We start from the raw sequence: 11,715 nt of genomic DNA, 5'->3' as shown, positions 1-11,715 counted from the left end.
CATCCCCCCGCGTCTCTGCACTCCACGGTGCACTTGCAGCGATTTTGCAGCAAAACCTCCGAGGTGTTTGCAGCCGGTGCAAACTTGCACACTGCTGGAGTGCCCACACCAGAGTTGGGGGTCGGTGGGCGTGTCCGAGCTCCCTGCAGCCCTCTCCCGCCTAGGCAGTCCCGGGAACATTCTGAAAAGTATCCAAATTTCTGCGACGCGCGCGCGCGCGCGCCAAAAGAGAAAAAGGCACAACCCCCCACCACTCTGGGCGTTGCGTGTCGGGACTTTGCCACTCGAGCTGCACCTCCAGCAGCGGCGCACACGCCTTCTGCGCCTCCTCCCAGAGAGCCTCGCCGTCGGTTGGGCACTTGCCTTGCACCCTCTCCAGATCGGAGAGGTGACCTGAGAGCTCTTGCTCCTCTCTTTGGGGCGTCATGCCCAACGACGACGCATTCAGCAAGCCCTCGGCCCCGTCGGAAGCTCAGCACGCCCCGGGGGCACCGCCGCAGGGCAAGGCCGGGGGCTTTGGTAAAGCAGCTGGGGCGCTGCTGGCGACCTCCGGCGGCACTGGGGCCGGGGGCGGCAGCGGCTCCGGTACTGGGGCGTCGGGCATGGGCGCCGCGAGCAAGAAGTCCCCGCGGCTGCCCAAGTGCGCGCGTTGCAGGAACCACGGCTACGCGTCGCCCCTCAAGGGCCACAAGCGCTTCTGCATGTGGCGGGACTGCCAGTGCAAGAAGTGCAACCTGATCGCCGAGAGACAGCGTGTGATGGCCGCGCAGGTGAGTAAGGGCGCGGAGGAACTGGGGACAACCCCCACATTTTTGGATAGAGACCTTTGGTGTGGCCCAAGGCGCGAGGGTTCGGGTTTGGGCTCGGAAGGAAAGAAGCAGTGGAATCGGCCCGCTGCGGGGGCGCGCTTGGAGTGCGGGGTTCCCAGCCACGCGCCAGCGCCGCTCTTGGAGAGCCTGGACGTGTCTCCGTGCGGTCCGCGCCGCGGTCTGGAGCTGCGGGGTTTGCTGCGCTCCAGGGAAGATGCGGGGTTCAGCCGTCTGGGGTGTCCCCGGGTCCCCCTGCAGCTTTTAGAGCAGACAGTTGTGGGGACCCCGGGATCCTGGAGCACGCACCCTTAAACAAGGAATTGGGGCGTTCTCTGCGCAGGAAGGGTCCCTGGATCTCGGGCCCTGACCATAGCGGAGTTGCGGGGTTCTTTTCCAGCGGCCCCAGAATTTCTTCGATTCCCCCCAGCAAAGGAGTACCCCGGACTCGCCCTTCGTGGGTCTCCGGGATCCCCGGGACCTTTTACCCCTCCCCCCTTAGACCGGCAGGCATTTGCGTTTAAATTGGGGAGGGTATTCGCGAGCCTTTTTTGGAGGGTTAAATGGCGACCCGAGCCAGCTGCTGCTTATCCCGGTAACATGTCGGGAACCTTGTTCTGGAAAAGTCGCTGTAATGGACGCCGGCGTGGCGTGGCGTGGTGGTCGGTGCGCTCTTGGCGCATTTTTCGGCCTCGCCCCCCGGGGGAGCCCCGCTGCGCGCCTCAGCCATTTTGAGCGCAGCGGAGGTTTTAGCATTTAAAAGTTTGCTATTCGAGCACAGATTGCTTTGCATGCATTTTATTTTACTTTAATTTTAATTTATTTTAATTTTAATTTAACTTAATTTCTTGCACGTATTTTAAAACACATTAAAGAGGTTTTAAAAAATAGGAACAGGGGGAAAAGCGCGGATTTGAGACTTTCCCGGTGCTTCTTAAAGCGTTTTAAAAGCTTAGTACTTTAGCATCTTAACGGAAAGAGCTGACTTGTTGGTAGCCTAAACTGAGTTTTAGAAGATTCTGTATGTCCTTTCCAGCTAAAAGTGGTTTCCTCTATTTAAGACTGTTTATTTAAAATGGAAAGACATCAAAGAAACGAGCTGACGATCAACTACTTTTGACTGGGAACGTGAAATGTCTTCCACTGGAAATGATTTAGATGAGAACGTTAGACACGACAGCACCCGTGCTGAAAGCATGTATACTTTTAATGTGTACAACAGTAAAAAATTGGTTAAACTAGATTTATTTTGACTTCACAGATTACAAGATCAGGGAAATACATGTTGTTTCCCTTAGTTTCTTCTTTATAGATCTTCAGTTCCATGTGTGGTGGACAAAAATATAATGCATTAAAATGCATTAAGTGCATCGCAGTGAGCTTCGGGGAAAAATTTAGGACATTTAAATTATATCTGTAAGTAGAAGAAAATAGTCTGCTCTTAGTTGGCTTAAATATTTAGTGTGGAGACTATCCGGGGATTTCCTTAAAATGTAATAAAAATACTCATCCAAGTAGAGCCTTACTTTTGAGTAAATTTAATTAGCAGAAGCACTCATGAACAAGGCTGCTTGCCATGTTAAAAACAAAAGGGTCAAGATTACATTTATAATATGGAAATACATTTCCAGATCAAAAGGTTTTGTGCTGTGTTAGATGACTTCTGAAATGTATGTAACAACCATTTTTTTAGTCACCTTAAAATAGTTTGAATTTTTTCCTAAGTTTATAACTCCTCTTGTGTATAAAATTATTTTCAAATTAATCAACTCTGCACTATAATTTTCCTAAAACGATACATAAATTGCAGTTTTTTTTGGCTTGCTATGTTGATGTCAACTTTTGGGTGGTGCTTGGGCCTCAGGTGTAAGTATTTCACTTTCTCATTTCTATTACCAGTAGTCAATTTCAACAGAAAGTCTCCTTTTTTGTTACATGTGGTAAGCAAAAATGCAATTTATTTTCTTTACATGTCTTTTTCAATCTTTAACTATGTTATTTAAAGGCGAATCAATTGAAGAGGGACCAAGAGAAGTTATTTAAGTGTAATAGATCCCTTTCTTCCACCTGGGATAGCTCTCCTGTCCTGGAAATCAAGGAATATCAGCCTTTATTCTCCTTTACTTCTCTACGCCACATGCCCCTTCCAGTCCAGAAGTTCCTAAGCAGCCCCTGCCTTTTCAGCCCCTTCATTCTTGCCCATCTAAGACCTATAATCCTATTCTTCAGTTTTAGTTTTAGTACCTCTGGGTGATTCCACAATTTAGCGCCCTTTCTGTCTCTGAATCTCTTCTGTAGGGTTGGTCTATAACCCTCCTACAGTGTTTGCTGCATCTTATCTCACACTGAATTAAATGTTGGTAAGTACCTTGGTATCTAATCTAATCTCCCTGTATCTTGCTGGTCACTATTCCCAGTGCAGTGGCTTTTTAACACATTTTTAGAACAAAGGAGAGAGCTCATTCTGCTTCCTTTGTAATCTGCCAGTGCTGATTTCTACTCTTCAGATTGAACCCCTCTGCCTGGCTGACTGAATAGATTTTTCTGATCCTTCTGAGCCAAGACCTTATTTCCCACACCTCTGTGCATTTAGCTGTTTCATGAACATTTTTAAAGCACCTAGTATGGACCAGGTGATCTAGCTCTAAACTATTTCTCTGTTTTGGCTGTACATCATTGGGTAGCTTTCAAAAGAAATTAGAGCTTCTCAGCCTCCCCTTTGGAACTAATAAATCTTGATGTCTTCAGTGGTTTGGGCAAAGTGGCACAAGTGAACCTGGATTGCTGGAGAATGACCCTTTTTTTCTATGCTTCCAGGTGGCTCTGAGAAGGCAGCAGGCCCAGGAGGAAGAGTTGGGGATCAGCCACCCCATCCCACTGCCCAGTGCAGCTGAGCTGCTAGTCAAGAGAGAGAACAATGGCAGCAACCCGTGCCTGATTGAGAATAGCAGCTCCTCTCAGCCGCCTCCGGCCAGTACCCCCACCACTGCTGCTTCAGGTAACCTGGAGGTCTGGGGTTCATGTGGCCAGGCATAGGGAAGAAGAAGGGCTGTGGTTACAGCAACAGTTCCAGGACTGTCCTGAGACACACAACACATTCAGAACTTAGAGAATACATTGTGTTTTTCTTTGTTTTTGTTTTTAAGCATCCTTGCTCTGAAGGTCTGTTTTGGCTGCCTCAAAAAGGAAATGGCCATAATTCTAGATTTGGAAGTGTGACGACTTCACTTGATTATTAGTCAAAACTCAATCTGGGGCCTCCCCGGTGGCGCAGGGGTTGAGCGCTGGGCAGCGAAGCTGCCCGCAGCCTCTGCAGCGCTGGTTTGATTCCCGGCTGCTCCCCGGCCACCAGAGGAGGGTCCCACATGGCGCGCAGACCTCTCCTGCCGCCCGCTGCTCCCCTCAGCAGTGTACTTCGGTCCTTCTGCCTGCTCTGCTCCCCGCTCTGGCTCTGGTGAATTCTCTCACCCTCCCGCGCTTCTGACTGTACCCAGTGTTTGTATAAATAAATCTAAAATCAAATCTTATTAAAAAAAAATCTGGATAGTCAGAACCACAGAATATCAATGGAATCAGATTCCAGATTTTGCCTCAGTCCACCCCTCCATTTTGGGTTATCTTGGCAGGGGCTAAAGATTCTGTTTCCTAGAACTGAAAGCCCATTTTCTGTGGCTAGGATGGTGTTCATATGGGAAAAGTGTCTGAAAAGACCAATCCTCGGTGTCAAGTTTGAAGTGTTCTAGGAAGGGAGGGGCAGGCAGCATGTTCCATTGGCTTAAAATTTTAACATGTGTTAGGACTACCAGGGGTTGTATATATGCTGACTCTAGTTTTATTCTCAGAGTAATTCCATAAGGTAGGAGGTTATGATGCTATTCCACACATGCTGAGATGGAGCAAATTTAAGTGACTGCCTGAGGAAGGATCTGAATCTGCTGCCTGCTTTCAAAAGTGTCAGTGCTTACTGGAGTGAGTCCAAGTTACCTCAGGAATCCTACACTGACCAATATGGAAGCCCCTAGCTGCATGTCATTACTTAAATTTAAATTTATCACAGTAAGATAAAATAGAAACTTTCAGCCAAAGAAGATATGTAAACCACAAATAAGCCCATTAAAAGATACTCAGAATCACTGATCACAAGGGAAATGCAAATAAAAACTAAAATGAGATATTACCTGATACCATGAAGATAGCTACTATTTACACACACACACACACACACACACACACACACACGAAAATAACAAGTATTAGTGAGGATGTGGAGAATTTGGAACTTGTGTATACCGTTGTTTGGAATATAGAATGGAGCAGCAGTTTTGGAAATCAGTATGGTTCCTCAAAAAATTAAAAATTACTGTTTTCCAGCAATTATACTTTTGGGTATTTACCCCCTAGAATTGAAAACAGGGTTTTGGAGAGATTTTTGTACATCCATATTCATAGCCCTTGAGGCCCTTGAGGCCCTTGAGGCCCTTGATTACTATGAGAATAAGCCTTAGCTTATTTCTCATAGAAAGCTAGTATTGCATCATTCCACTAACATGAAGTTCTCAGAATCACAGAAAGTAAAATGGTGGTTGGGGATGGGAGGCAGGGAGAGTTATTGTTTAGTGAGTCCAGAGTTTAATTTTTATAGGTTGAAAAAGACCTATGAGAGAAATTGTAGCTATTCCACAATAAGAATGTATTTATTACCACTGAACTGTATACTTAAAAGTGGTAAAATTCATGTTAAATGTACTGTTCCACAATAAAAAATCAAAATTACAGTGTAAACACACCAATCTTCAATTGCCCTGGCCACATTTTGACTGCTCAGGAGCAACATACAGCTGAGTGCAACCATATTGGAAAGTGTATTTCCTTCTCTCATAAAGTTCCATTTGACCTCACTGAATGCTGGAGCTCTAATAAATCCACTAAATAAAGGTCTTTGAAATTCTCTTAGCAATTAAATACATATTTTCCACTTGTTCTAAATACATATGCTGAGATTCACAGGCTTCTTTAGAGCCTGCCAAGGTTCCTATACAGCTTTACTGAGTGTGCCTTCTTCAGTTTGCTGGGCTTAACCCCTGGGCTGAAGTCAATGACGAGCTGTACAACTTTGCACATGTAACTTGAGGTCTCTGGGTCTTTTGTTTCTTCTCAAAAATGAGGGAGGAAGCCTTTGAGGGTTTGCAGATTCTGTGAATCTTGACCCTTAGGAAAGAGGAGAAGGTAAGTAGGTGAGAGGTGCAACTGTAGTCGCTGCTTTGCAGGTAGGTGTGCCTGAGTGTTAGTTACTGGGGCTACAGATCCTGTAATTAACAAAGGAGATTACACTCTTTATTTTTTTGGTTTGATTGCTTATAATACAAATTTATAACAGTTTCCAAACTTTGCTTTTCATAGAAAGGAAGGAGTCTATTAATAAGAAATAAGATTTGGGCCTCCCTGGTGGCGCAGGCGGTTGAGCGCAGCATTGTGAAGCTGTCCACAGCCTCTGCAGCGCCAGTTCCATCCCCGCTGGCCTCGGAGCAACCCACATGGCAAGCAGACCTCTCCTGTCCCGCCCGCTGCTCCCCTCAGCAGTGTCTTCGGTCCGTCTGCCTGTTCTGTTCCTGGCTCTATCTCTGGTGAATCCTCTCACCCTCCCAAGCATCTGGCCTGTACCCCGGCTCTTGTATAAATAAAAAATAAATCTTTGGAAAACAAAAAAAAGAAATAAGATTTTTATATTTTGAGATTTTTTTAAAGATTTATTTATTTATGCATACAAGAACTGGGGTACAGGCCAGAGATGCGGGGTGGGGGGCGTTGAGAGGATTCACCAGAGACAGAATGGGGAACAGAACAGGCAGATGTACTGAAATGCACTGCTCAGGGGAGCAGCGGGCGAGTCAGGAGAGATCTGCTGAGCCATGTGGGTCACCTCCCTGGCCGGGCATTGAACTTGTGCTACAGTGGCTGCAGACAGCTTTACAGTGCTGCATCGTAACCCCTTGTGCCCCCAGGGAGGACACCCCCCTATTTTGAGATTTTAAATTCTGTCAAAAGCATCAACCCAGGGCCTCCCCTGGTGGCGCAGAGGTTGAGCACTGGGTTGAGAAGCTGCCCACAGCCTCTGCAGCGCCGGTTCGATCCCTGGCCACTGGGCGAGGATCCCACATGGCGCGCAGACCTCTCCTGTTGCCCGCTGCTCCCCTCAGCAGTGTACTTCGTCACTCTGCCTGTTCTGCTCCCCGCTCTGGCTCTGGCGAATTCTCTCACCCTCCGACGCTTCTGACTGTACCCAGTGCTTGTATAAATAAATAAATAAATCTTAAAAAAAAAAAAGCATCAACCCAGTAAGAGTTGATGGTGGATATAGCTAGAGGGCTGAGATGAGGATGGGTAGATGTCAGAGGGATAAAGAATAACTCATTTGATGTTCACAGATATTTTAGTAATGAACTATAGAAATGACCCCTGAAAATACAGTCTTCACAAACATTTCAGGAGGCAGAAATTATTCTATGTACAGATAAGGAAGCCAAGTGTTAGGAAATGGTAAGAAAACTGCCCTAGAATGAAGTTGGTGGAACTGGGATTTAATCCAGGCCTCTAAATTTCAACCCTAAAGTTCATGGATTTTCCATCTTACCAGCCTATGAAGAGAGACTGGTATGAACCATCGATAGGGAACATTACAAAGAGAAGCAGCAGGAGAGCAGGATACACAGCTCAGGGTCAAGGAGGATGTGACCAGAGTCCCTCCTTTGCTGTGGAGCTGACAGACATCCGTGTCATTTTGGTTGTTTTTTTTTTTCATTGCGTATATTTTATTTTATGTACTTCTTACATCATTTTTCATTTTTGCACAGTGTATGCATTTTCATTTTGGTTATATTCTCCATACAGTTCCACCCCCCCCCTTATTTTGATCCTAATTCCTCCTCTCCTCTCCTCTTCCCCTCCCCGCCCGCCGGGTAGTGTGTCTCTGGTCTATAGTTGCTTGTTGATTTTGATTTTTACTTTATTATAATTAGTCTTTTTCCTGGTCCCTTATTTAGGTTTTCTAAATTCCTGCTATGCGTGAGACCATCCGTTATTTTTCTTTTTCTTTGTGGCTTATTTCGCTGAGCATGATCCCTTCCAGCTCCATCCATGTTGCTGTGAATTGCATGAGTTTATCTTTTTTGATTGCTGAGTAATATTCCATTGTGTATATATACCACATCTTCTCAATCCAGTCATCTGTTTTTGGGCATTTTGGGGTTTTGAACCAAGTTTCAAAGGGAATGAATATGGAAGCCAGCAGTGTGCTGTGCTCAGGAGAGGGTGGAGAGGCATCACCCTGAAAGTTTTGCTGCCAAAGGAAGGTGGACTCTTCCCCAGCCAGCTCTCCTGTGGGGCAGATCCATGGTCAGCCCTTCTAGGACTTCAGCCCATGCTCTTGAATCGAGATTGATAAATTCTGTGTGCATATAAGCCAGAGAAAAACAAAATTGCCAGTGCATTAAACTACATAAATATATAGAAGGAGAAAAAAGAGAGAGAAAGGAGGGTCTAGTCGAAGAGAAAGAATCAGAGAGACAGATGAAGGATGTCCTTCAAGCCTCATGCAGTACTTGGGGTCCAATGTGCTTAGAAAGATTACTGCTAACAAATATATAGTTTAAGAAAACTTAAATAAGGGACCAGGAAAATGAATAACTATAAGAAAGTGAAAATCAAAATCAACAAAAAACTATGAACCAGAGACACTCTATGGGGGGTAGAAGGTGGGAGGGGAGGGATTGGGGTCAAAATAAGGGAGTTGCAATTGTATGGGGAATGTAAAAATAAAATTTATTATAAAAAAATGAAAAAAAAACCCAAATATATAGTTTATATTAATTTCCCAGAGATTAGGATTTAAAATAGTGTTTTGCAGGCAAATGATAAACATTTATAGAGCTCAAAAAATGATAAACATTTATAGAGCACACTAGCTTGCAGGTACAAACTAGTGTGTTTGCTTATCCTTTTTGTGTATCCCCCCATAGAATTGTCCCACTTATAGGTCACACTATATACTTAACTTTTTCCTTCTCATTTGAAATAGTTTAAGAACTTTTTTATGGACTTATTTTATGCATGTACAAGGCTAGGATTTGAACTTAATTGGTGAGGTCAAAGTTGTCGTGTCATAATAAAACCTACCAACTTGGCTCCCACAGCAGCAAATTGCCAACCTTCTTGATACCTACTGTTTAGCGTCTAAAAGGGCAGTGACATTCAGTAAATTTCTGTGTCCTTGAGGTTTCTTACTTATCTCCTTTTGGCTCCTGAAAGTGCCAAAACTGAGAGTGAGAAATGCCCAAGAATTATTGCTGAGATTATTGACTGAGTTCTAAGGACACTGTGAAGGAAATTGGATTTAGCAAGCTGTTTCATTTATTGGAGAACTGATGTCACTGAGTCACACAGAGTACATTAGAAGAAAGTCTCTGTAATCTTTGACCAGAGCTTGGCTCAGATGACCAAAACACTGACCAAAGATTCTTTGACGAATGGTGCAGAATTTTTTATTATTTTCACCTGTGATTGTGCATATCACTGTGAAAGAAATACCCTTTTGAAGACATGCTTTGTTAGTTGCTGTCTCTTACCCTAACAACATCAGATGATAGCACAGTTGATTAGCAAGGCATTTCTTCTGAGGCATTTTGGGAGCATCCAGAATGTAAGTGAACATTTTTGGTTCTAAATGATAATTAATAGCAACTTGAGCATTGTCTCGGGTTTTACTTTTTAAATTTTAGTATATTTATATTTTTAATTTCAAAATTTCCTCTTTTTAAACTGCACAATGGGCATTCTTCTTTTTTTGAAATTTGGGCTTCACTTCATTTTATCTTTTGCTTTTCCTTCAACCTCCTTCCAGTGTAGAACGCTGTTTACCGCCCAGTTACTCGGAGCTCTGAGTCATTCTTTGCCTTCCTTTTCTGTGCAGAAACTGTCAGATGAAGGGTTGCATTGTAGATCACTTGGCTCTGCATATGTGTCCTTTGTAAGTAAGGACCAGAATGTTATCTTTCTTGGGGCCCTCCCTTCTGAGCAACCTGAGACTTACACACACACACACACATTCACACTCCCCCACAGCAAACTACCTTCTGCCCTCAGGCCATCCCTGTAGCACAGCCTATCCTGGTCTGGGGCGGGTTTCACTCACCTTTCCTTGGCTGTAAGAGTCTCAGGTTTGTGCCTTCGTTTCTGTCCTTAGTAGTGATTCCACTTCAGCTTGCAGCTAGAGAGCATGCATGGAGGGGGACACAGTACATCGTGTCTTCTAAGTGTTCTGCTGCTTCACGAGCATGAAATGTGGTAGTTTGAAAATGGAGTCATATCTCTGCGTTGTTTTCACCTCTAAAGAAATATGGTTGATAAGCTAACAATTGAAGATACTGAACATTTAATTTTTTTTTTTAGAAATAGACTTTACATTTTTAGAGCAGTTTCAGGTTCTTGGAAAGTTTGAGGAGAAGGTATAGATATATACTCCATATACTCCCTGCCCACCTCTCCACCTCCCAGGGATCCCTTCCTCATTATTAACATCCCCCACCAGAGTGGTGCATTTGTCACAGCTAATAAACAAATATTGACACAGTCTCTCAAAATCACTCTCAAAAATCATTTTTTCTTTGTCAGTTAACTCTTGGTGGTGTATAGTCTGTGGGTTTGGGCAGATTTATCATGACTATCTGCCCTTATAATAGCATACAAAGTAGTTTCACTGCCCTGAATCATCCTCTGTGAATTTATTAATTTAAATTAACATTTCAGTTTTGATCCTTGCATTTTCTGATATTGTACAGAAAGAAGCCCTTCATTCTAGCAGTCCCTCAAAATATTAAATACAGTTTAGTATATGACTCATCAATTGCAGTCCTTGATATATACCCAAGAAAGGAAACATTTACACGAAGATGTTATAGAATCTTACTCAAAAAGCGTAACCAACCCAAATACCCATGTAACAAATTGAGTTGGAGTTTATTTCGGAAGGATTCTGGTTATTAATATGAGATGAGCTCCATTGATTTTTGGATAGATTCTCAATTTCAAGTAGAACAGAAAATGTAGATGTTTGGTTTAAAACGCTTTCAGGTGAAAACGTTCCTAAATTTTGCTTTCATAATCGAAGAAATTTATAGCATGGTCAATAAAATGAAACTTAAACTGAAGCAACAGTTGGAGGCTTGAATAAAAAATGACATGTAAGATTAATGATGCTCATGATTATTGTTTTAAATAGTATCTCAGTGAGTTTTATTTATCTCAAGGACAGTCTGCTTAAATGTCAAATATAGCAGTTTATTGACCTTATAGAAATTCATTGTGGATAGTATTTCAGAAAAGCAGTTATAATCAGGCCCATGGTAGGCAGCCTGCTGGTCTACCTTTGGATAGGAAGGAAATGAAGAAAATATCTAGACCCACAAAAAGGTAAATAAAGGATTTAAAGCCACACGTTAATTTTGAAACAGCATCTCTGAAAGACAAAAACATTTAATTGGTTTACATGTGTATCTCGCTTGTGAAAATTAATCTCTTGTAAGAGCAGTAGCTGCATTTTATTCATGTTAGCATAGTACAGAACCAGATTTTATATTAGGTCAATAAACCTTTGCTCAATGAACGAGTAATGATGGTTAAATTTGAAGTTGTGTTTTAAAACACTAGATTAGTGAATGTGAACTCACCTGTATATATTATAAATTAAAATTATTAATGTTCAGTGTGCATTTTTGTTCTGTGATAGTTTTAAAATGTCAATTTTTTAAATGGTTAAAAATTCAAATGTAATTTAACACCTTGAAGTATAATTCATGCACTATATAATTCATCTGCTTGAAGTGTATGATTCTTTTTTTTTTAGTAAATTCAGAGT

At 43.1% G+C, this 11,715-nt stretch overlaps 1 protein-coding gene across 1 annotated transcript in view; it reads left to right on the top strand.

The window, feature by feature from the left end:
• Nucleotides 1-425: 425 nt before the first annotated feature.
• The window catches only part of DMRT1 (doublesex and mab-3 related transcription factor 1), a gene marked incomplete at both ends in the record, with an annotated part of 94,900 nt that continues 83,610 nt past the window's right edge, over nt 426-11,715 (top strand). Inside the window, 2 exons of the mRNA XM_084236959.1 lie at nt 426-770; nt 3,624-3,804. Coding sequence (XP_084093085.1) covers nt 426-770; nt 3,624-3,804 — 526 coding nt within the window. The remainder of the gene's footprint in view (nt 771-3,623; nt 3,805-11,715) is intronic.

This window comes from Talpa europaea (assembly GCF_964194135.1).
Source record: "Talpa europaea genome assembly, chromosome: 7".
NCBI lineage: Eukaryota > Metazoa > Chordata > Mammalia > Eulipotyphla > Talpidae > Talpa > Talpa europaea.
This window is presented reverse-complemented; position numbering and strand designations above follow the sequence as displayed.